The sequence below is a fragment of the Pseudorasbora parva genome, chromosome 3, assembly GCF_024679245.1.
Source record: "Pseudorasbora parva isolate DD20220531a chromosome 3, ASM2467924v1, whole genome shotgun sequence".
Taxonomy (NCBI): domain Eukaryota; kingdom Metazoa; phylum Chordata; class Actinopteri; order Cypriniformes; family Gobionidae; genus Pseudorasbora; species Pseudorasbora parva.
The window spans coordinates 48,135,090-48,159,179 of NC_090174.1; the positions used below are offsets into that span (position 1 = coordinate 48,135,090).

The following is a 24,090-nucleotide window of genomic DNA, read 5'->3' on the forward strand; positions in this document are numbered from 1 at the left end:
CATGTTGGAACAGGAAAAGGCCATCCCCAAACGGTTCCCACAAAGTTGGGAGCATGAAATGGTATGATATGCTGAAGCATTAAGAAATATCCTTTCACAGGAACTATGGGGCCAAAACAACCCCTAAAAAAACACCATAATCCACCTCCACTAAACTTTGCACAATGCAGTAAGGCAACGACTGTTCTTCTTGCAACCGCCAACCCAGATTCATCCACTGGATTGCCAGACAGAGAAGCGTGATTTGTCACTGCAGAGAACACGTCTCCACTGCTTCGGCCCTTTGCCTTGCACTCTGTGATGTAATGATTGGATGCAGACGCTCAGCCATGGAAAACCATTCCATGAAGCTCTCTACGCACTGTTCCTGAGCTAATCTGAAGGCCTCACAAAATTTGGAGATCTGTAGCTATTGACTCTGCAGATAGTTAGTGACTTCTACACACTGTGTGCCTCAGCATGCGCTGACACCACTCTGTGATTTTAAGTGGCTTTACATGGTTACCATGTTTGAATTCACTGAGCTCCTAAGAGCGACCCATTCTTTCACAAACGTTTGTAGAAGCAGTCTGAATGCATAGGTGCCTGATTTTATACATCTGTGGCCATGTAAGTGATTGGAACACCTGATTTCAATAATTTGGAGGGGTGTCCCAATACTTTTAGCAAAAGTGTATATTTCTTATTTTAATTGATCTCCTAAACAGTTTTTTTTTCTTCTTTGAAGAACCAGGGTTCCAATCTGGGAAAACCTGGATAGGTGCCCTATTTTTAAAAGTATGCTTTTTAGACCTTGTAAGTCTTGTAAAATAATAAAATCTTAAAACTCCATGTGCATTTTTTGTATAAAGAATAGGCTAACCTATACATTTTTCTAGCTGTGCCAAGCTTAAAATATTTGATTAAAACAAATCGTTAAGCAGTAAACCACAAACTCACCACCAGCCTTATGGGGACAGGAGACTTTGAATAATGATGGACAATGAAAAGCCTTTGGAGTCAACTTTTGAGAACCACTGGTCTAGAAAATAAGTCAATAAAAAAACTTAAACACTGCTTGGGAATGTTTAGAGCATTTATTATTTACTTAAAATGTCAACAGTGAAATATGTCATAGTTATGCAATGCAGATAAATATACTATAACACAATCAATAAGTTAGCTTGTAAATAATTAGGACTATTATATTTACAGCATTTACATCATTTAACACAATAACGACAACAGCCGACAGCCCTGTTTTTTGCTCAAATTCTAACCGATTAACCTCCTCGGAGACGCAGAGTCATGTGAATGGTGCTTCCAGATGTGATGCCGTAGTCTTGCAGCTTCATGCCAGCCTCCAGTTGTGTGCCGCTGTATATCAGTTGCTGCTGGTCCTTGAGGACACTCTCTTTGCGGAAGATCTTCGTCTGGAGCTGATCTACGGTCTCATTGACATCAACCTCATAGGTTTTGATCTGGCCCTTCACGTTCTTGACGAACACTTGGAAAGGTCCAGGGTTCGTGATGAGCAGCATCACCACTGAGCCTGAGAACAAACCGTAACTGCTGAGGCTTCTGTTATCATCATCAAGGCTGATACGGTGACCGTTTTCACTAGAAAGCTTCTGTTTGTAAGGAGGTTCATTGAAGTGCTGAGAGATGAGCTGCTTGAGTTCACCAACTGTGGCATTACCGTTCACCACCAGCCGCTTCACATCTCCGTTCAACAGTTTTATTATCAGTTCCATTTCCTGACAACATTAGATAAAATATAAAAGTATTAGAACTAGGACAACACCATCCTTATTCAAAAGTAGAGATTCGCTTTAATATTAATGTCTAATATTTTTTAATAACGAGACTTACCTACTGAGCGGAGTACGCCTTGCACTGATTTGCTTTCTAGAGTAAGTCTTGTAAGTCACACCGAAATCAAACAATGTGTCTCTGGTCACAGTGAGCCGAGGTATGAATATTTATACTAAGCAAGCCCCGCCTCAATGTTTCGTTTCTGGAAAGCTTAGGCTACTCGGTCACTTTCTGTTTCCATTCTCACTAATCGCTGATGCAAGCCCTGAGAAATCATTGTTTAACACAATGTCCATCGCAAATAAACAATAAAGGGTAGCCTATATCTAAAACACATTTATTCAGTTAAATGTAAATAATGATTCGCCTTATAGCTAGGCCTACATCTCGTTTGCTTTATCCTACAATGTTAATTGGAACCCAAAAGGTTATGTTTATGATTATAAAATAAAACCAATAACCATAAGAGAACGTTCTGTTATTTTTTATGTTATTACAAAAACACCCATGCAATCTCGGCATTTTTGAAAGTTTGTTTGGAAACGGGAACGTTCTGTTTGCTGCGGCTATGCCTATTTGTTTAATAATCTACATTAACAACAGAGCATAATTTATCAACATGTTTTCATAAACGTAAAATCAACATGAATTTAAGTATTTTTTTAATTTGTAGGCTACTTGAGTTTCATTTAGACATAACAGGATCATTGGAATGAGAATACATGATCATGATCATGTGATCGGGGAATTCCAGGTAAATGAAGCACTTCACACAGACCAGCAAATACACCTAGTCAATAAAATGTGAATGCCATTTTCTGTTCTCGCCTACACTGAATGATACAGTGTACAATAGGCTCACCTGACAATCTTGTTTATGTGCTAAACAGTCTATTTATAATGCAACATTGTGTTTATTGCCTTGTACAAGCTTTTTATATCTAAATATTCTTGATGCCAAAACAGATACATGACTAAAACTGAAGTATTCAAGTTTATTTATGAACTATTCTGGATTCATTAATTCTGGATTATTCAACATGTAGAGACCATGACTGAAATTTCCTGATTTAAAAAGTGATTTTATTAAAGGCAGGTTAATCACTAAAATAATGTATTTATATGTCGTCTGTGGAAGGTGTTAAAATGTTCATCCAATGGTACAGTGTCCTACCTGTTTGTCAACCATAAACGATGTCAATGTATGTCTTTTCTTACCTCCTCTCACCCTGCTCGCACAGACATCACAGCGCGTTTCATGCTATGTAGAGTTAGACAGATGTCAGTCACAGAGGCCGATCACCGAAACAGCAGCCATCTTTTGCAGTTCCCCCTTAACCAAAAGATCAAGCGTATGCTGCGTTTACACAATGACTTCTGTAATTTAGAAGAGGTGTAAGACTAATCCCACGACATTCTGAGCAGTTTGTGACTCAAATTTACATATTTAAATGTCAACACTATCAATGCTGAAATGAATCTGCAGCAGTCATGTGGTACAGGTCAGTGTTCTTTACGCTGTTTATGTTCATTATTATTGTAATGTAATGTGCTTTGAGATGAGGTAGTTTAACACCCTCTCATGATGCTTTGCAAACTCTGCTGTGCTCTTTCATGTGTTTACAGTAGGAGTGGCTTTGGAGAGGCAGCTCACTACAAAGCTTATGTCTAGCTCCCCTCGACGTCCAGCGAGGAGAAGCGAATAGGCTTGTTCAACTTGAAGCACACACACTGATCTATGTATGACATCAAAGTACCGTAAGAGTGAGTTGTTGATTCGCCATTTGCTCTCTAATCACTCTGCGGAACTTTGATGTCATAGACCGATTGGTCAAGGCATTGACAAGCCTAGCTCTAATGGGTGGAGCTAAAATATCCATCCACACCCTAACCCTACTCATAACTCCATCCATCCACCCACCCCAGACATCCAGAGAGGTGGAAGTGGACATCTATGACTCTGCAGTAAGCACCATATGTGGCTTTGGAGATCATACAAAAATCTAGCCTGTATGGACCCTCTTTCTGTCATGACTAAGTAGTGATAGGGTTTACTATATATTGAGTTTTGAGTGATGGTCTGAGGACAGATGGTTTTATGGGAAGTGATTATCTAGTCATAATTTTGATCAAATATAAAGAAAACAAATTAACATATATTTGTGATCAGCTCCTTTTCATTTCAAAATGGAAATAACTGTATTAATACAATATATTTTAGATCCAGTGATTCATAATTTGAACATGTTTGTTTGAAATAATTAGTAGCCTATATGCTGTTTTGTGGTCACCAGTTACCCCATACAAAGTCGATAAAACATTCACAATGCACAGGACTGATATTTATATTTTATTTACAACATAAAAATATAATGCATATAACATTCATAACAACAAAGTGTAGGCCAGCACATATGATCTTAAACTGGAACTGTATGAGAAAGGATTATTCGTATTCCATATTTTATCAATTTGTTCAATTACATAAATACATTAAATCACAATTCGAACAAAATATTCTCATATCAGACATGTTACATTTAGGCCATAGAGCTAGAAAGTGAAAATGTATTTCAGTTGAACTTTCATATTTGGTCTTTAATCATTAATAAATAGCTAGTTGGATCAATAATGAATCCTGGTCGCGCGGATCTCCTTCATTAACCTCCTCGGAGACGCAGAGTCATGTGAATGGTGCTTCCAGATGTGATGCCGTAGTCTTGCAGCTTCATGGCAGCCTCCAGTTGTGTGCCGCTGTATATCAGTCGCTGCTGGTCCTTGGGGACACTGTCTTTGCGGAAGATCTTCGTCTGGAGCTGATCTACGGTCTCATTGACATCAACCTCATAGGTTTTGGTCTGGCCCTTCTCGTTCTTGACGAACACTTGGAAAGGTCCAGGGTTCGTGATGAGCAGCATCACCACTGAGCCTGAGAGCAAACCGTAACTGCTGAGGCTTCTGTTATCATCATCAAGGCTGATACGGTGACCGTTTTCACTAGAAAGCTTCTGTTTGTAAGGAGGTTCATTGAAGTGCTGAGAGATGAGCTGCTTGAGTTCACCAACTGTGGCATTACCGTTCACCGCCAGCCGCTTCACATCTCCGTTCAACAGTTTTATTATCAGTTCCATTTCCTTACAACATGACATAAAATATAAAAGTATTAGAACTACAACAACACCATACAGCCTTATTTAAAAGTGGAGATTAGCTTTAATATTAACGACTAATAATATTATAATAGGCAAAAATTAGACTTACCGAGCAGAGTTGTGAAAATAGTAGCCTACGCCTTGCGCTGATTTGCTTTCTAGAGTAAGTCTTGTAAGTCACACCAAAATCAAACAATGTGTCTCTGGTCACAGTGAGCCGAGGTATGAATATTTATACTAAGCATCAACTCAAGCCCCGCCTGTTTCGTTTCCGAAAGCTTACTCAGTCACTTTCTGTTTCCATTCTCACTTATTTACATGACGTATGACTTGAGAAATCATTGATCAACACAATGTTCATCGCAAATAAACAATATAGGCTATATCTAAAACACATTTATTCAGTTAAATTAAAATAATGATTCCAATTCGCCTTAGCTAAATAAATCGTTGAATGAACGTTCTACTACAAAGGTTATGCTTATGATTATAATAATAACCTGAAACCATTAGAGAACGTTCTGTAGGTTATATTTTATTTTTTATGTTAGCCTATTAGAAAAACACCCATGCAATCTCAGCATTTTGAAAAGTTTATATGGAAACATTAGTTATCATATAGGCCTATAGCCTACGTTTATATAACATTAAAATGTATAGGCCTATACAAACGGTATAGGAAGTTTTTTTTTTTTAAAAAGACAAAAGAAAAAAAAAGTCGTTTTATTTAGACATTACGGGATCATTGGCATGAGAAGGCATTCCACATGATCGGGGAATTCCAAGTAAGTGAAGCACGTCGTACAGAACAGTAGGCAAATAAGTCCAAAGTTTGCCATTTTCTGATAGGCCTAGCCTACGCGACATTCTTATCTTTTCTAAATATTCTTAATGCGCGTGATGTCAAAACATCTACATGCTACAAAACTGAAAAAATAAAAGTTTATCTATCATTTATTTTGGATGGTTTATTCAACGTGTGGTGGGGTTGAGGTAGCCTACATGACACTAAAATGTTCTGATTTTAGAAGTGTTTTTATTTTATTTTATTAATACCCGACACAGGGACAGAGCCGTGACACCCTATAAAAAATAGCCTATCTTTTTATTTTTAACAGTTTTCTGTCATGACAAAGTAGAGAATAGTGATACTTTAATAGATAATTATTTATAATGCCGTTTTTATTTTTTCTTATATTTAAAATAGATTTTACTCTATATGAAGGCCTAATTGTAGGACCAGTGCTAATGTAAATGTATTTCAGGCTGTCACCAGATGGGGGCACTATGTGAACAGAGCATTTTTAAACAGGCGTTTGATTCTTGTAGGCTTGGTGGATGGAAAGTGTACAGTTTTAACCACACAAACACTAGAAGTTGGATGTCAGAAGTATGTAATTTAGTGTCTGTATTGCAATATGTTCAAAAAAAAAAAAAAGCAACTTGCACTAAGATATCTCCAAATATGTCAGTGTCCTAATGGAACCAGGCCTAATCCTGGCTAAAACTGTGAAACCAGGATAATATGATACTTTCATAATGTGAAAATATTTGTTTGAAATTATTAGTAGTGCTATTTTGTTTACTAATTTGATAAAACATGCACAATGCACAGGGCAGGAGTGAGTGGGCTTAGCTGCCTAACACACATGGTTTAAAACTTTCCGCACATGCCAGCATGCCAAAATGTAGAATACCCTATATTCAACACTATATAGAGAAAAAAAATAAAACATCTTTTGAAGATAGCACTGAAAATTTATTTAACCATAGCAAAAGTAAATTTCTTGCTGAAGTTAATTTTTCATATCTGTTTTTTTTTGTGTTGGGGCATGTTGTCACACTGCAATGAACCCCCTATTAGAATTATGCAATTTATGTTCTATACTTTGATAAATTCTATTGAGAAACAATGAGAAAAAGATGAGAGTCAATCAATGTTCAGAAGTCGTAGTAGCTATTCGTTATTGTGTTTTAAACTATGCTGTTAATTCGTGCCAACAAAATGCTAAAACAAGCTAGCAACATGCAAAATCGTGTTAACGAAATAAAAACAATGATAAAACATGTTAGTAAAACATGCTAATTCATGCTAACAACTTTAAATCATTATAACAGCATGCTATTTCATGTTAAAAAAACGATAAAACATGCAAAATCATGTTAGCAAAAACATGCTTATTAAGGTTAAAACATGTTCAAAACAGGCAAAAATCACATTAGCAAACATCCTGCTAGCAGTAAGCCTATCTTAAAACATGTTAGCAAAAATCCAAATCATGCTAAAATTTGTTAAAACAGGATAGCAAAATGTTAAATCATGGTAGCGACATGTTAACAACATTTTTTAATTTTGTTAATCTTGTTCGTTAATCTTTCTGATATAATTTATTGCCTTCAAAATACTTAAACTTTAAACTAGTTAAAATGTTTAAAACGCTTTAAACATTAAAACGTCCATCTTTTAAAACTTTGATACTTTCTGGTCTGGCTTTCTTAAGCAGACTTCAAAGTTTGTCATAAAACCTTTTGAGCCGAAAAAGTCTTGCATAAGCAGCGACAACAGGACTGGGCAGTGATCAACCCGCATAATAAAGAGCCTCCACAGAAAGGTCATATCGTGAAAGGTTTTGTGTCATTGACTTGTTTTTAGGCCAGCTAACCTGTGCATGAAGTTGGGCAGGTATCCGATGCAGCTGACTCAAGTAAGTGAGAAACAGTGGCGATCATTTCTGGTTCATCTGTTGGGTCACCCATCTCAGGTAATGTCACATCTGTTCAGTGTCTGGCACTCTGTGGGACTTTTATGTTGAAGGTAGGCTATATGTGTATTGTTCAGTGTCCTGTTTCCTGTGGAGTTTGTAGTTCTTGTAGTTTTTTTTTAATGTTGATTAGTTTTCCCAGGTGTTTCCCATTTACAACTCCCCTTGTTATCTTGTTAGCCTCGTTCCCTGGTGTGTATTTATACCCCTGTGATTCAGTTGTTCTCTGTTGGTCATTGTTTGCTGTTATCCAGGTATTCTCAGTTCTCTGTTTCCTGTGTTTTCTTTTCGTTTGCTCAGTGATATTTTGTTCCTGGTTTTTGATGGTCTTTGTTAATAAATTTTCCCTGCATTTGGACCGTGCTTCTCTGCCTGTTGTCTGTTATTTCCCCATTCCGTGACAGGTAAGGGGAGCCGAGACAAGCAGTCTGTTTCTAACTCCCAGAGCGGAATGCAGCAACATCATATGAAAAGCATGAGACGTAGCCTAGAAATCTAGATGCACCCTAGCGGCAGCAAATCTAATCTGCTGCAAGTGTTGTCTAGCAACTCTCAATACCCTTCTGAGCTTTAAAAGCCAAACTCTGAGAAGGGAAGATGTGTTCGGAGTTTTGCTGATCGGGCGAACGTTTAATCTGTCAACTAGCTCTGCTTCACCTTCGTTGCTCTGGTTGGTTGTAGCTCTATCCAATTGCGTGCACGCCGTGCAGAGGGAGTTTGAGAGAAAACCGTTTATCACGCCCCTCGGATTGAGCCCTGCAATGGTGAGTTTCCAGACTTTAGAGATGGGCTGACCACCTAGCAATTTGCATGCCATCTTCCTGTTCATTTGGAGCCTCCTTGGTTCCATAGTCAGTAAAGGGAATCTCAAGCGTGCTGTGTAATACACACTAAAAAACGTTGGGTTATTTTTTTAACCCAACCGTTGGGTTACACATATTGGGTCAATATGTTGGGTTATTTTGCAAAACGTTGGGTTATTTTAACATCGTTGGGTTATTTTTAGTAATAACCCGGCCGTTGGGTTAAATACGGTTTCCCCAGTGACGGTTCAAATTTTAACGGCAAACTGTCCAGCTACTGCCAACAGAAGACGCTGCTGCAGCCTGATTATGAAATGAAAGGTAAGACATGTCATTTTTTTATGAATACAACTCTTATAACATTATGTATTGTGTACTGAAACGTTGAATATAGTCGAAAACTGAATTTTATTTTAAAAAATCCCGTTAATGCTCTCTGGAAAAATGAGATAGATTGGAAATAAACCATAGCTATCCCAGTTAGCTCGCTAGCAGTAATAAAGTAAAAACATTATTCTAGTGTACCTATTTAGAAACTTAACGGCGATAAAGAAAGTAAGTAACTTATGCCTAGTCTGAAATCACTATCTAATGCCGCGCGGAGCATTATCAGCTCGGCCCGTGCAGCGCGAGCTCAGACCCGGTCACACGACACCACAGCAGCGCTGTGAGATCCAGGGAGAAGCGTTTGAATTCGCCGAATATCCAACAGTATAACTTACTACTCTAAATATCTGTTGTGAGATGAATGAGTGCAGATATTCACAACAGCATTGACGCAGAAAACTGAAATATTGTGCTAACAATTGTAACGTTAGTTCACGACAGTTAGAATGTTTAACAACCCACAAATTACCTAGTTTTACCGTAGTAAGTTAACACAAACTGCAACTATGATAATTTGGCAGAAATGTGGTAGGCCTATATTCATAATGAATGTTGTCATATATTATGCATGTTACTATTAAACGTATTACAGGAGTAGCTAAATCATACAACTAAAGTACGTTTTCTTATGAAGCTATGACAGTTTTTGCCTATATTTTAAATATGTTGTACTAAATGTGTTATATACCTGTGTTTTAGACCAATGGATTCATTTGTGAAGCAAAGACTAGAACAGTTGAACCTCTGCCATTTAATTAAAGGTGAGTACGATATTGAAACAAGTTGTACACAATTATTTTTTAAAGACTAGTATACTTTTCTGGTTATTTTCCCCTGCTTCATTCTAATGCAGAGGAAGGATTGGATCTCAGTGGTTCTTGACTCTAGTCCTGGAGTATCACCAATAGTACACAAGTTCGATGTCTTCCTTATCTGACGCACATTTCCGGGTTTGGAGTCTCTACTAACAAGCTGGTAAGTTGAATAACATTAGATAGGCCAATGTGCAGTGCAGGGGCTACTACAGAACCAGGTTGTTTGGGAAACAACCAGTTTATTATTATTTTTTTCAGCTGTCTTCTCTCATTTTCATACAGTATGTTTTAATTTCAATAAGTTGTTTTGGTTGTGTCTAAGTGCATATGAAATCAGGTCCACACATTTGGTAGGTGAAAACTGTTTTTTTCTCTTTTTCTGTTAACTTGTCTTTCAAAGATGATCATGGAGAAATTGCCTTTAAAACCTTTCCTGCCATCCTGCCATCATCGCCATACCTCACAAATGGACAACATGGTGTGTCCAACATATGCTGAAATGAAGAGAAGCTTAATTACATTCACCCATCAGCCTGTAAGTAAAAGCAACACTATCAAATTAGCTTTGATAAAGTGCATCCATTCATTATTTCCTTTAGTGATTTTGCTTGTTAATAGATTATCCAATAGTTCACCCAAAAAATATCCCATAATGTACTCACCCTCAAGTCATCCTAGGTGTATATGTTATTCTTCTTTCAGACGAACACAATCAGTTATTAATAAATGTCCTGACTAATCCAAGCATTATAATGGTCAAAATTTGAAGCCCAAAAAAAGTGCATCGATCCATTATGAAAGTAATCCATAAGGCTCCATGAGGTTAATAAGGGCCTTCTGAAGTGAACCGATGGGTTTTTGTAGAAAAAATATCCATATTTAAAACTTTATAGACTAAAATAACAAATTTTCGACAGACAGCCTTCCTTATTCAACTTACAAAGAAACTGTAACGCCTCTCGCAATTCAAAACGCTTACGCTACGTCCAACTTAATCGTCTCGACATTTACGTTTTTTTACGCTACGTCCGACGTTATTCTCACAGCAGTTACGCTTTTTTCAGAAGTTGAATACTTAATGCGGTCCATTGGAAGCTAGATATTTTACTTTATAACGTGTTAAATATGGATATTTTTCTTACACAATCCCATCAATTCACTTCAATGGGTTCTTATTAATCTCCGGAGCCGTGTGAAGCACTTTTATAATGGATGGATGCATTTTTGGGCTTCAAATTATGGGCTTCCATTATAAAGCTTTGAAGAGCCAGGATATTTATTAATATAACTCAGATTGTATTTGTCTGAAAGAAGAATGTCATACACACCTAGGTTGGCTTTAGGGGGAGTAAATCACCTAGTCATTTTCATTTTTGGGTAAACTATCTCATGAATTACCCTCGTGTCGTTGTAAGACTTTCGTTGTTCTTTGAAACACAAATGTTAAAGAAATCTGCAAGGTTTCTGTCCCTCCATTGACGACCTACGCAACTACCACTTTAAGACCCAGGACAGACAGCATTAAAGTAATCCATGGGATTCAAGTGGTCTAACCTCAGTTTTATGAAGCGACACGAGTGCTTTTTGCAACAACAACACAAAAAAAAAAAAACATAACACAACAACATTTGCTCTCTTTTCAACACAACACGCATGCGTCAAGGGGCTCTCGTGAACGTGTTGAGATTAATGTTTTGTAAATAAAATGGTAAATTATGGTTAAGGGATAGAATATACGCTTGTCACTTCATAAAACTGAGGTTGAATTACTGGAGTCACATGGATTACTTTAATGTCTTTACTGCCTTTCTAGGCCTTTCTGTGTTCCGAAGATGAACCAAAGTCTTACGGTTTGAAACAGCATGAGGATTAGTATGTTGATTGGTGAAAAATGAACAGCAGATGTAATGACTAATTAGTGACAATTTGTTTAATTCAGTACAACACTGCTTCATTGTAACTTTTACGTAATTTAACACTGCTGATGTTGTCACAGTGCAAGCAAACTGAACTTTTTTTAATTCTTTTAAGGTTGGAACTAACATGGAGCATTAGCTGAACAGTGAGACAAGCCAGGATCCACATGACGATGCTTGGGGACAAAGAGACCTCGCTGATTTTTTTCATTTTCATTGTGGAGGCAGTTGAACAGAAGACCTCATTTCAAGCACTGGCTGTATGTTTCAGATTTTTTATTTATTTATGACATGAACTATCCAAAGACCTCTGCCCCATTTGGGAGATTTTGTAGCATGCAAACTTGAATATATATTTTGCTGCCTCATTAAAAACTTTGATTATCATAATTTTTATTTGTTTTGCTACTTAAGATATGTTAACAACACATAAAGGCATACAGTGTACAATGTAGATTTTTTAATAAAGTTGTTTATTTCTGGAAGAATTGAATATTATGAATTTGTGTATTCTGTCCATATTTGTATAGGTTTTTAATTTAATATTTGTTGTGTTCATTTTTAATTTTTGTTTTGTATGCACACCTTTTATGTATGTTTACCTTATGTACATTTTTGTGTATTATGTGTGCTGTGTATTTTGAATTTAATATTTACACATTTATGTATATTTACAATAAATATTTACTCCCCAATATTTAGTTTGACATTTAAAATATATATTTTAAAGCACATGTATTGTTTTATACAAATAAAAAAATCTGTATTTGAAAACAATGGGTATTTTATTTATTAAAATAATGGCTTGAATAAAAATAAAAATTTAACTCAACTGTTGGGTTACTTTTAACCCAACTGTTTTGTAACCCAATGCATTGGGTTAAAATAACCCAACGTTGGGAAGGTGCTATACCAACCCACAGTTGGGTTACGTGTTGGGTTATTTTTAACCCAACATTTTTAAGTGAGTACATGAGAACGAAAATAAACCTCATTGGTTCTTGCCATAGACCGTTCTTGCTTGTCAAGCATGCTTGAACATGCGTTTACCAACTGATGTGCGAGTCGATGAACTTTTATGTCAATATAAGCCCATGTCCATTATAAAAAAGTGATTGTGTCTCTTCAGATAGTTTTGACTAAACTGCCCAGTTCATATGGATTAGTTTTACAATTTCTTTATAACTTTATGAAGCAGTAAAATGTACTTTGTGTAGTCAACGGTGGGACTGGACAGAAATCTCCCAGATTTCATTAAAAATATATTTATTTGTACAAATGACTTTACTCTCTTTTACTACTCAATATGAAGTGTTTTAACACATTGGCCTTTTACATCTTTAAAAAACTTTTTTTTTTTTTTTACTTTTTTTAAATATTATTTATTATCTACAAGCATGTCAAAAAATTAGCTGACATGCTCTGGAATAATCTGACCATATTTTTATTCAGCTGTCAAGATCATTTTGACATTTTATTTTGATAAATAATAAATTGATAGGCATTTATTTCCTGCCAACAGGAGTTTTATCTACAATGGCTGCCTGGAAATGTAAGTATTTATGTACTCTTAGAGATCTTTATTTTCACAAGAACATCCCAATAAAATCCAATCTGATTTACAAACAGCAAGAGAGGGTACAGAATATTAACTGAAATATACCACTTTTTCACATATAAGTCATGAGATATGATTCCATAACCTGTGGACAAGATTAAAAGCTCCATGATTTTAACTCCAGAATATTATGCAGTACAGACAATAACAAAAGCTGACAGATTTAACTTCTGTTCCAAAGGTAATTAATCCAAATAGGAAACAACTGAATTAACAATGTCAACCAATGTTTCAATATAGTTCATGTAAACATACAGAATAAATTACAGCAATACAACAGGATTATCAGAAATTAGTTTTAAGACCATGTAAATTGCACATTTTATAATTCACACTTACATTTTTCATTCTTTTGTGGAGCACACTTTGTTACAAGGAAAAGAGCAGATATTCTGCTAAAAAAGCACAAGGATGAATAAGACTTTTTAGATTAAATTAGACAATTGCCATCTGTGTCAGTATGATTCTAAAACACTTTTTTTAAGTTGCTCTCTCGAAGCATCTGCTTAATACTTCACATTTAATGTTACAGTGTAAGCAGCTGCTATTATTTTAAAGGCATAAAGAGAACTATCTCATCAACATTTATCCAGCTCTTTGATCAGTTCTGTGGCATCTGGTCTGTCTTCAGGACTGGCACTCAACATTCGCTCTATCAACTTGTGCTGTTCCATTCAGCATCACCCGTAACACAGCCAGGAAAAATGATAAGAGTAGGTTAGATGATGCTCATCTTTGAGAAGGCATTAATCATTTCAGCATTTGTTCAGCACTTGCACCAAAGACAAAGTATGCTCAATTTCAGCATATTGATCAAGAAATTACACTCACTTCAAAGCTAAATTTCCTGGAGAACTGTGGTGGAAAAACCCTACTTCTTATATCATCCCAAATCTAAAAGGTGCAAAAAAAGAAAGAAAGAAAACACTTCATTCCTTATAACATATCAGACATGATAAACAGCAAGATGAATGCATAGATTGTCTTATATATAAAGGACTAAAAGATGAACCAAACCTTGCTCTTTTCATGCACTGTGACGAGTTTGTAGATGAGCTCAAAATATATGAGACCCAGAGCGTAAATATCCACCTTTCTGTCATAGGATGTTTGAGTCGCCTATTAAGTTTATAACAATACAAAAAATCACCACAAAAAGCTTTTAAACACTGTTTACTGTAGATCATTATAATCCAAGATGAAATCAAAATAGATTATACTTTCTAAATGCATATGCCTGTGTGTGATTCATCAATAAACAGTCCAATTGTTTTTACTTGGATATAAGTAAGATGAAAGTAGTAAAATGGGTTATGAACTGCGTTTCATGTTGATTTAAATGTATGCCTTTTGACTCGCCTGCTCCGGGCTCATGTAATTACGTGTTCCTCTCCTTTTAGTCCGTTCCAGCAGTTGTTTATCATTGTCATTTTCTGCTGCAGTCACGAGGCCGAAGTCCCCAACCTTTACTCCTCCATCACTGCTAAACATTATGTTTTCAGGCTGAAACAGAGACAGAAACAAAAGCCGGAGCCATCGCCGGCTGCCAAGGAGGTTCAAGCCGTCCACTGAACGTCCAGTACCACTGCATGGAACTGCGAGGAAGAGCCTCTCAGTCCCACTGGGGGAAGATTTGTTTTCCCTCTCTCCCCTCTCATGCCTCCAGCTCTTTTTCTCTCGCTTTGACTGTCCTTACCCCCAGGTGCTGCGTCCGCCATGATTGGTCCTCCCAGAGGGGGCAGGTGGTGTGGGGAGTAGAGCACAGCGGGAGTAACCCCCGGCCTGTGAGGGTCGATGTGGCAAGTAGCGAGGGTGAGGCCAGTGGCGACAGGGATAATGACCACCGGCTTCACGCCACACTCAGTCTCACAGAAGAGTGAAGAACAAGAGAGCAACAGGCCTGGATTTTATGTTGTGTTTTGTTTGTTTTATTATGTGGGTGCGCAGCAGCCATCTGTTTTTTTTTTTTTTTTTTTTTTTTGCAAGGTACTCACCTTTAGATCTCTGTGGATTAAACACTTAGAGTGAATGTACTCCACGGCCGTCAGCAGCTGCCTGCTGATCTGTGCTGCGTCCACTCTCCTCTCTTGGAAATGTTCATTTGATGAGTTCCTCTTAAGACGCAATGTGTCTTTGAAACACATTGCTCCATTTGAATGGAGAGGAACTTCGTCTCCGGGCCACTGCTAGAACTAAAGCCAAATTTTCAGCAGAACAAATGTATTTGATGTTTGGTTTTTAAAAGAGTCCAATACAAGCATAGATGTTAAAGTGCCCCTATTATGTTTTTTTGAATATTCCCTTTCATGCATTGTGTAATATAGCTGTTTGTGAATGTAAAAGTTCTGCAAAGTTGTAAAGTCAAAAGTAAATAAAGTTACTGTCTACCAAAAGAAAGTATCGACTCTGAATCGCCAATGTGAGTCGTTTTTGTTTAGAATCTTTTTGATGACACTTCAACATCACTAGAACAGACATTCAAATAATGCCTGCCCATGTAACGCCACATTTTTTTTCTCAGTAACGGTAACGGCGTTGTAACGGGGGAAACAGTAATTCATATGATTACTCGTTACTGAAAAACGAATTCCGTAAGTAAAGGCATTTATCTATAACGCCGTTATTCCCATCACTGAAAATCAGCGTCAACATTACTGTCTTTACAGTGTGTACAATCACAAAGGTTTATGAAGCCTTCGCATGAAGCTGAAGAAGTTTGTTATGGTAATAGGGGGCATTTGTTTCTGACGTGACCAGTACAAACTGGGCCATCTGGCCAATCAGAGCAGAGTAGGCTCGTTAGAGAGACTGATTCATCCAACAAGTCATTTGAGAATCATTGAACACTGTGGTAATGTGCAATGTATATTATGAAAAAATTAAAGTGTTTTTTGACTGTTGATGCATGTAAAACTGTTGTTAGAGACAAAAGATTTTATAAAAAATTAGGTCACTTTAAAATGGCATAATTGGGGCACTTTAATGTTAGTAGAAAAGTAAGGGGCTGCATGACTATTGCTATTAGTGTGTTGTGTCTGTGTCGAGTAATCATGAAACAGTTTCAGTCAGGCAGACCCTTGTTTGTTTTAGAACCAGTTGTGTTTGCTAAATTACTCTGAGATGGTCTCTGATGACTCCTCATGTATGTATGTCATGTCCTCGACCCAAGCTGTGTAGTAGCGGACGATGTTGGCATTATTAAAACCAGACAAAGCTCGAACCTCACAAAGAGCTTTTCTGTGGAGATACAGAAAATATGATATTACGATATGTAGATGCTGTACAAAAACGTTTGTCTTTTTTTGGACATCATTAGCATACAATCAATTAAAAGTCTCATCCAGCCAATACAAATTAGATTAAAGGGGCCTATTATGCCCCCTTTCACAAGACGTAATATAAATCTCTGGTGCCCCGAGAATGTGTGGAAGGGTCAAGTTGGACATCACTTGTCTCTTCTTAAGAGCGATATCCTTTAAGAACCATTTTAGAATCAATAAGAAAATCAGAGTCAAAACGAATCTGTCATAACCATTTCTACCTTAAATAAATCAGATGAACTATAACTATTTGTGTAAACTTTCGCAATAAATGTATAGGCCTATTTACTGCATTATGAACACCTTACAACCTTACTGCAAAATAAAGGAGAAAAACTCAATAAAATGATACAACGCAAACATACAATTCTGGCTAAGTCAAGAAAAGAGAGAAACAATTAGAAATGACACAGTCCGAATGTAGGCTATCCATTTTTCCTTTGTATTTTTATTCTATTAAATTTTCTGGGGACCCTTTAGAACTTTCTGGATGACCCTGGGGGTCCCCGGGCCTAGAGCACAAGCTCTCCCTTTATAGTCGCTAAAAGCTGTCATCACTTAATGAACGTGATCATATTTATACCGTACGCATGCTGGATATTTTGCAAACTCCTTCTAGCTAACAATATGATTTATTACAGAGGATTACAAGTCCAGTCCGTCTCCCTTAGTTCGAAGCATATGGTCCAAAGGGGGGCACAGCAGGGATGCCCATGGGGTCCTAGAGCAACCCAGATCTGTTAATTATTTTTATTTGCCTAGTAAAATGTCTAGATGTCAAAACAGCTATATGGATAAAACAATTAACGTTTATTTGTAAATTATTTTGGATGGATTTTATTAAGAGATAGGCCTATGACATTAAAATTTCCTGATTTCAGAAGTGATTTCATTAAAACCCGACAGAAGTGACACAGATTAAATACTATAGAAAATAAACACCTCCCCCTCTCTATCATGACAAAGCAGTGATACTTTAAAAAAAAATATTTATATTGCTGTTTTTCTTAAATTAAAATGTTTTACTCAATATGAATCATTACGTTCTTAATATCATTTGTGAGGTGAATGTAGGCTACATGTCACAATTTTGATTAAATTAATTAACATAAATTTGCAATCAGCTCATATTAATTTCATAATAGATATGCCTACTACTGTATTAATACAACATTTAGCTACGGTGTTACGAAAATGTTTGTTAGAAATTATGTTTTGGGTTTACGATACAAGTAGCCTAGATAAAACATGCACAAGACTGGTATTTAATTGACATTTTATTTACAATATAAAAATATAATGCATAGGTCTAACATGCAAAGCAATTGTATCACATTTCTTACACAATGCATGCTTTCCGTGAAAGTAATTAGAATAATCAACAACAACAACAAAAATAATAAAGCAAGATCAGTCGGACGTAGCAGTGCTCAATGCACAGCTACACGGGAAGGTCAACACATAGGAACCTTAAAATTACTGCCTACTAATATCAGACATGTTAGGCTTAGGCTACATTTAAATAATCTTATAGAGCGACTAAAATGTGTCTAGGAATTTTATATTTTGCACGTATAGTCTTTATTTATTGAATAGCTATAGGCTATTCATCATCAGTAATGAATCCTGGTCGCGCGGATCTCCTTCATTAACCTCCTCGGAGACGCAGAGTCATGTGAATGGTGCTTCCAGGTGTGATGCCGTAGTCTTGCAGCTTCATGCCAGCCTCCAGTTGTCTGCCGCCGTATATCAGTCGCTGCTGGTCCTTGGGGACACTGTCTTTGCGGAAGATCTTTGTCTGGAGCTGATCTACGGTCTCATTGACATCAACCTCATAGGTTTTGGTCTGGCCCTTCTCGTTCTTGACGAACACTTGGAAAGGTCCAGGGTTCGTGATGAGCAGCATCACCACTGAGCCTGAGAGCAAACCGTAACTGCTGAGGCTTCTGTTATCATCATCAAGGCTGATACGGTGACCGTTTTCACTAGAAAGCTTCTGTTTGTAAGGAGGTTCATTGAAGTGCTGAGAGATTAGCTGCTTGAGTTCACCAACCGTGGCATTACCGTTCACCACCAGCCGCTTCACATCTCCGTTCAACAGTTTTATTATCAGTTCCATTTCCTGACAATTAAAAAAACATACACGCACATTAGCACTACCACAACATCATAAACAGCATATATAGGTGATTAGCGTTAATATCAACGCGCAACATTTAGCCAATATGCGACTTACCGAGCTGGGTTATGCAAAGAACGGCTTTTCGCTGAGTTGCTTTCTTGAGCAAGTCTGGTAAATTTCACAGTAATCAAATGTGTCTTTGGTCACAGTGAGCAGAGGTATGAATACACACATATATAAGCATCAACTAAAGCCCTGCCTCAAACGTAGGTTTCGTTTCCAAAAACTTAAGTCACTTTCGGTTTCCATTCACACCATCGCTGCATCGACAGGACTTTCAGCGCAGATATCCCAATAAACAGTCATGCTCAGCAAAATAAAATCCTGAAACTTTCATTACATATTTTGCATAAATTTACGTTAAAAAAAATCCCATTGCCATTTGTATCAGCTAAACAAAACAATAAAAGTAGCTAAGCTCAATATCAGGGATCATTGGAATGACGGAATTTCCCACGATCACGTGATATAGGTGCCTATAAATGTTTTCTGTTTATGCTTCTAGTTTTATTACATTCACATTTTTGTTAACTAAATTATCATTAATATTTAAAATATGCTCTTATTGTTTTTTAAAAGATTATTTAAATAATTTCTATTTGTGTTTGACATTATTATTCTGTATAAGAGAGAGACTCTATAAAGAGTCTTTATTAGACTCTATAAAGATAGTTAATCATTTCCATAAAAAAAATGTTTGGAACATTACAACACTCAAAGACACAGCACGACTGATATAAAATACATGTTTATTATAACACAAAGTCAGTATACATTTCAGTCAAAATTCTGAGTGTTTAAGCATCGCAGATCTCTCTTCTCTCTTTGGTAGTGGGATGTTTCCTACATTAAGAACGAGTAGTACACAGATTCAGTTACTAAAAAAGGTACCAGGCAATAAAATTAACCAAGACACATTGTTCTAATCAGACGGACAAACAGTTAGAAATGTAAACAGTGATTCCAAGCTCAGGCTTATGAAAGTTATCCATCTCTGGTTAATTCATTAAACACAAAATGAAAAATGTTACAATGGACTTATTGTTATTTTTACCTGGAGGTGCAACAAAGTACTCTTCTACTGTGTTTTTGGCAAGCTGGAGCAACTTCTCTGCACATTCACCCTCTGTTACAGTGTCAGCTCTCAAATACAGGTCTCTGTACACAACATGAAAGTTCAAAGGAAAAGTCTAACTTCTGTAAAATGGTAACATGTCGACACTGAGCAAACATACTTGGAGTGGTTGGGGAGATCAGAGCAGTAACTATTTCGCATTGACATATTAAGCAATATTATCAGACAACCAAAGAAAACACAGTCAAAAAAGGTATTGCCTTATTTCACCTGTCAAACCTGACTGGAAGTTGAGAACGATTAGTAAACTGTTACATAACTTTTGTGAGTTGATCTGAGCTTTATTGAATACCTGTCCTCTAGAACTGAATCCATTGGATCTACACCATCAGTATTGATGACATGAAGTTGATCTGCAAATCGAATCGCTTTCTCCAGACAGTCCACCCCTTCTTTACTGCCAAAGTCAACAAGGGCTAATCGCTCCAACTTGTCCACCAAGTCTGGTGACACTCTTGTTGCCTGCAAAGAAAAGTTAAACATGGTTACTTATTTTAGGAAAATGTAAAAAAAAAAAAATCTCAATAAATAAAAAAAATCCTTCAAATGCAATGACCAAAACAGCAGTAATATTCATACTAAATTAATAGATTTTTCCAATTTAATATATCATTATTAGAATTTAACATTTTAGTAATTGTAGCAAAAGCATAACAAAAAATGCACACATTCAGATTTTAATAAATGTATAACAGCTACAAATTCTAACATTTATTTTTACTCATTTTGAAATATATATCGCACATCAACAATCAACAAGATGCAATTAATTAATTAATTGAATAACACCTGCTCTTATCAGATCAGATATGAACATTAATTGCTAATTCGTAGCAGTCTGGAAACAACTTGTAATTTTGATAAGCCCTAATATTCTTGCCTAAATTGTAATGTTTAGCCTTACAGATAATATATGTGAAATGTACCTGATCAATCACAGGTCTCAGACCGGATGTACAGGTTTGATCATAGGATTAAATACATCATTGAAAATAAAACTTGTTACAAGGTACTGAGATATAAGAACAAGAATAATAGCCGTTAAAACGAAAGCGTATTTGTGTAGTATTTTTTTTATTACATAAACTATAGTTTAAATGTGACGTTGAGTGCTGCTCGGATTCTGAGCTAGTAGTCTGCTGCCCTCTACTGTCAAGTTCAAAAAACATCAAAATGAAGCTAGATAAGATATCTTCATGTGAGCACAGTAAACTAATGGACTTGTTCTCGTACGCCAGACGTGATACATTTTGGTCATGTGGCAAAATTTGTCGGGGTTGTCCATCTTTACACATTGCCTGCTAACCTAGTGGAGGGAAGGGCAAAACACATAAGTTGCAGGCTTGCAGTTTAAAACGTCTTTGAAAAGAGGCATTACCGGTGGAAGTTGATTTTCATTTATGGGCTGCCAAGTGGGTACCTGAGGAACCTGAAGATTAGAATAGGGTGCGCAATGTTTATACAAGTATGTTGTTAATATGTCATATCATATGTTAAAAAGCAAACATTTGTTCACGTATCAATTGGTTAATTTATCTTAAACATTTATTCATCCCAACTGCAAATTAACCACGTTTTACCTTGGAATCCCAGGCAGAGTTACTTGATTCCCGTTTTAATGTCCATCGTGACCATGACGTTCTGCTGGCCGATACAGTTGCGATTAGAAAAGGCAGCTTCAATACTCCACACCGAGGATGCGCAGGCCGCAGCGCCCTTGAAGCGTGTGCCGCACATTTACAAAACATGTTAAAATCACGTTCCTAAAACTGTCACGTTCCTGTGCGCGTTAAGCTAGTTAAAACGCGATTATAAAGGACATTTGTATTGCTAAAGACTCCTAACCACAGACGACCTACCACCAAAAAAAATAAAAAAAATCTGTTTCCGGAAGTTGTAGTTTTCGAAGTTCCTGACGTCCCTTCTGAGAGGAGATGTGTTATAACAGCGTGCAAGAGCCCGGATAGCTCAGTCGGTAGAGCATCAGACTTTTAATCTGAGGGTCCAGGGTTCAAGTCCCTGTTCGGGCGAACAATTTTTCATTGTCCTTGCTTTTCACAAAGGCAAATGCAAGAGTAAATGTTTATGAATTGGTGAATATAGTGTATATTATATTATATAGCAAGCATGTGTCAAACAAAGAATTTGATAATCACACAATCGCTGTGTAATTTCAGAATATTATGACAACGGACCACAAAACCAACAAAAATTATTGTAAGCCCATGCATCATGTCAGCGCTCAGACCAGCAGCAGATACTTCCGCATGTTAATAATAAGTTATTTGGTAGGCTGTTAGAAATCGCTCCTATAACTTACTCATTCAATTTTCCATACATTAGCTCACTAATATAGTACACTTGAGGGAGTGAATGAAAACGCCGAAGTGCGCTGTCACTTTTGCATAAAAAACGTTTGTGCTTGCGGTTTAATAATTATTTTTTAACGTAGCAAACTGGTAGTTTCAGTAATAATGTAAATATTTCTCTTGAACTCTGTTATGGAAACTAACATATCAATTAACAATTAATCAAAAAGTAATTATACCTGTAAGATATTACTGTAGCCAAATTGGGCCAGAGGTATGGAAACCCTATGTGGAAACCGGGTGGATGATTAAGCTGCGGGCGCCATCTTCTGGCGAGACGCGGGATGTCATCTTTCTTTTACTGTCATTCGACCTATGCATTCGACACGACCCTCACACTGCATTATGGGCATTCGTACGGTTATCATGACGGTTACCAAAACACTCGGTATTGTGGTGCATTGTGGGATTGAATGAGTGTACTCGAAAACCTCTACTTTGGTTTCGGACAGAAACTTATTATCTTTTACTGTCTATGGGACAGATGGACACCCATACAAATGAATTCCCCACTCAAAAGGTTAGGTCAGGGGTGTCCAAAACTCATATGGGCCACTGTCCTGCAGAGTTTAGCTCCAGCTTGCCTCAACACGCCAGGTGTTTCATTGGGGTTAGAGCTAAACTCTGCAGGATAGTGGCCCTTTGGGAGCAGGATTGGACACCTATAGGAGCTAGGTCGACTCAGATTAAATGTATGTAACAGACCGTATTCAATTTATCATATACAGACTAACTGCTTTATCTACTAAACCTTGACATATAAAGTAAAACAGTGCGGACAGAATAAAATCAATCACGCAACGCATTCGATTTTAAGTAACTTACCGAAACGGCAAACAAATCCAGTAGTAAAGCTTTAGCTTCTTGATTGATGCCGTCGTCCAGGATTATGGTTTAATTGCTGAGCTGAAATGCTTTAAAAAGATTTGGCGTTCTTCACAAAATTAAGCTCTTGTGTAGGTCTCTCATAACTCCATCTTTTCTTAAAAGTGAATTTTGAAAACAGCGTGAATAATAAATTTGCATGTTGCTTGCGTTTTTCATTGAGAAAAGCTAGCTATCACCATTTTTCCTGATCGAGTTCCAATCCTCACACAGGCGGAAAGCGTCATTAATCGAGTACCCCACTCATATAAAGGGACGATATGATTGGTCAATTCGTGTCATTTCAGATTCGGCACCAATCACAGAGCTGAAAACGTTGAATTGTCAAATTACAAATTCTTTTTTTTTTTTTTTTTTTTTTTTTTTTTCGTTTTTTTTTTAAGAATAGGGCATTATTTATTATAAATTATTTATCAGTATGACAATGTTGACTTCCCATTTGTTTTTTTTTTTTTTTTTTTTTTTTTTTTTTTTTATTTTTTTTTTTTATTTATTTTTTTTTTTTTTTATTGCAAATACATCTCTTAGAAAAGTAACATTTCCAACAATGTACATATTAGTCAAGTAAACTCATTTCGCACAGACATAGGACAGAAATGAAATGGAAGAACGTAAAGAGAGGAAAAAAAACAAAAACAAAAAAACAACAACAAAAAACAAACAACAACAATAAAAAAAGAACATTAATCATGTTACATGAAAGATCTCATCATATTTCTTCAAAAAAGACGTACATTTTCTATTATCGATCAATCTTAGAGTTTTGATTAAATATTGTACTTCACATAAGAAATCAATAATAGACGGAATTTTCTTAAGAAATCTTTGTTTGTGAAAATAAAATTTAGCTGCAAGGATAAGGAAGTTTACAGTAGATTCTAAAGATTTGTTTGGGTTTTCAAAAAGACAAATGACATCCTTCAAGCATAGATTATAGTTCATATTAATTTTA

The 24,090-nt window shown here is 36.5% G+C and overlaps 5 protein-coding genes, 1 long non-coding RNA gene and 1 other non-coding gene across 13 annotated transcripts; 2 read left to right on the plus strand and 5 right to left on the minus strand.

Moving 5' to 3' along the window:
- Positions 1-1,074: 1,074 nt before the first annotated feature.
- Positions 1,075-18,882, minus strand: LOC137071365 (uncharacterized). Of its 5 annotated transcripts, XM_067439297.1 has the most exons (3): positions 7,610-7,722; positions 3,013-3,127; positions 1,075-1,736 (listed from the first exon to the last, which is right to left on the minus strand). In XM_067439297.1, exon 3 carries the CDS (start codon positions 1,731-1,733, stop codon positions 1,263-1,265), a length of 471 nt encoding a protein of 156 aa, XP_067295398.1. In that variant the 5' UTR covers positions 1,734-1,736; positions 3,013-3,127; positions 7,610-7,722; the 3' UTR covers positions 1,075-1,262. The 5 variants fall into 5 exon arrangements, with proteins under 5 accessions (XP_067295398.1, XP_067295400.1, XP_067295402.1 ...); XM_067439299.1 differs by lacking the exons at positions 3,013-3,127; positions 7,610-7,722 and adding an exon at positions 18,804-18,882; XM_067439301.1 differs by lacking the exon at positions 3,013-3,127 and having other exon boundaries at positions 7,610-7,670.
- On the minus strand, positions 4,154-18,903 carry LOC137071364 (uncharacterized). 2 transcript variants are annotated; one of them, XM_067439295.1, is made up of 2 exons: positions 18,804-18,903; positions 4,154-4,928 (listed from the first exon to the last, which is right to left on the minus strand). In XM_067439295.1, the coding sequence occupies exon 2, from the start codon at positions 4,923-4,925 to the stop codon at positions 4,455-4,457; it is 471 nt and encodes a 156-aa protein (XP_067295396.1). In that variant the 5' UTR covers positions 4,926-4,928; positions 18,804-18,903; the 3' UTR covers positions 4,154-4,454. The 2 variants fall into 2 exon arrangements, with proteins under 2 accessions (XP_067295396.1, XP_067295395.1); XM_067439294.1 differs by lacking the exon at positions 18,804-18,903 and adding an exon at positions 5,056-5,147.
- On the plus strand, positions 8,597-12,564 carry LOC137072022 (uncharacterized). The gene is made up of 5 exons (XR_010904584.1): positions 8,597-8,832; positions 9,598-9,659; positions 9,752-9,873; positions 10,114-10,248; positions 11,745-12,564. It is a non-coding gene; the product is annotated as an uncharacterized lncRNA (long non-coding RNA).
- LOC137071651 (interferon-induced, double-stranded RNA-activated protein kinase-like) lies at positions 13,200-16,861 on the minus strand. The gene is given in 8 exon segments (XM_067439834.1): positions 13,200-13,912; positions 14,079-14,141; positions 14,265-14,366; positions 14,607-14,750; positions 15,242-15,391; positions 15,394-15,439; positions 16,362-16,484; positions 16,857-16,861. Coding segments are annotated over 8 exon segments (720 nt in total). The 3' UTR covers positions 13,200-13,825.
- Positions 17,827-23,353, minus strand: LOC137071363 (uncharacterized). 2 transcript variants are annotated; one of them, XM_067439293.1, is made up of 2 exons: positions 23,079-23,353; positions 17,827-18,689 (listed from the first exon to the last, which is right to left on the minus strand). In XM_067439293.1, the coding sequence occupies exon 2, from the start codon at positions 18,684-18,686 to the stop codon at positions 18,216-18,218; it is 471 nt and encodes a 156-aa protein (XP_067295394.1). In that variant the 5' UTR covers positions 18,687-18,689; positions 23,079-23,353; the 3' UTR covers positions 17,827-18,215. The 2 variants fall into 2 exon arrangements, with proteins under 2 accessions (XP_067295394.1, XP_067295393.1); XM_067439292.1 differs by lacking the exon at positions 23,079-23,353 and adding an exon at positions 18,804-18,942.
- gatc (glutamyl-tRNA amidotransferase subunit C) lies at positions 19,482-21,946 on the minus strand. Its single transcript, XM_067439291.1, has 5 exons — positions 21,465-21,946; positions 21,263-21,313; positions 20,177-20,346; positions 19,804-19,907; positions 19,482-19,592 (listed from the first exon to the last, which is right to left on the minus strand). The coding sequence occupies exons 1-5, from the start codon at positions 21,630-21,632 to the stop codon at positions 19,531-19,533; spliced, it is 555 nt and encodes a 184-aa protein (XP_067295392.1). The 5' UTR covers positions 21,633-21,946; the 3' UTR covers positions 19,482-19,530.
- trnak-uuu (transfer RNA lysine (anticodon UUU)) lies at positions 21,842-21,914 on the plus strand. Its single transcript has one exon. It is a non-coding gene; the product is annotated as a tRNA-Lys (tRNA).
- Positions 23,354-24,090: the final 737 nt, after the last annotated feature.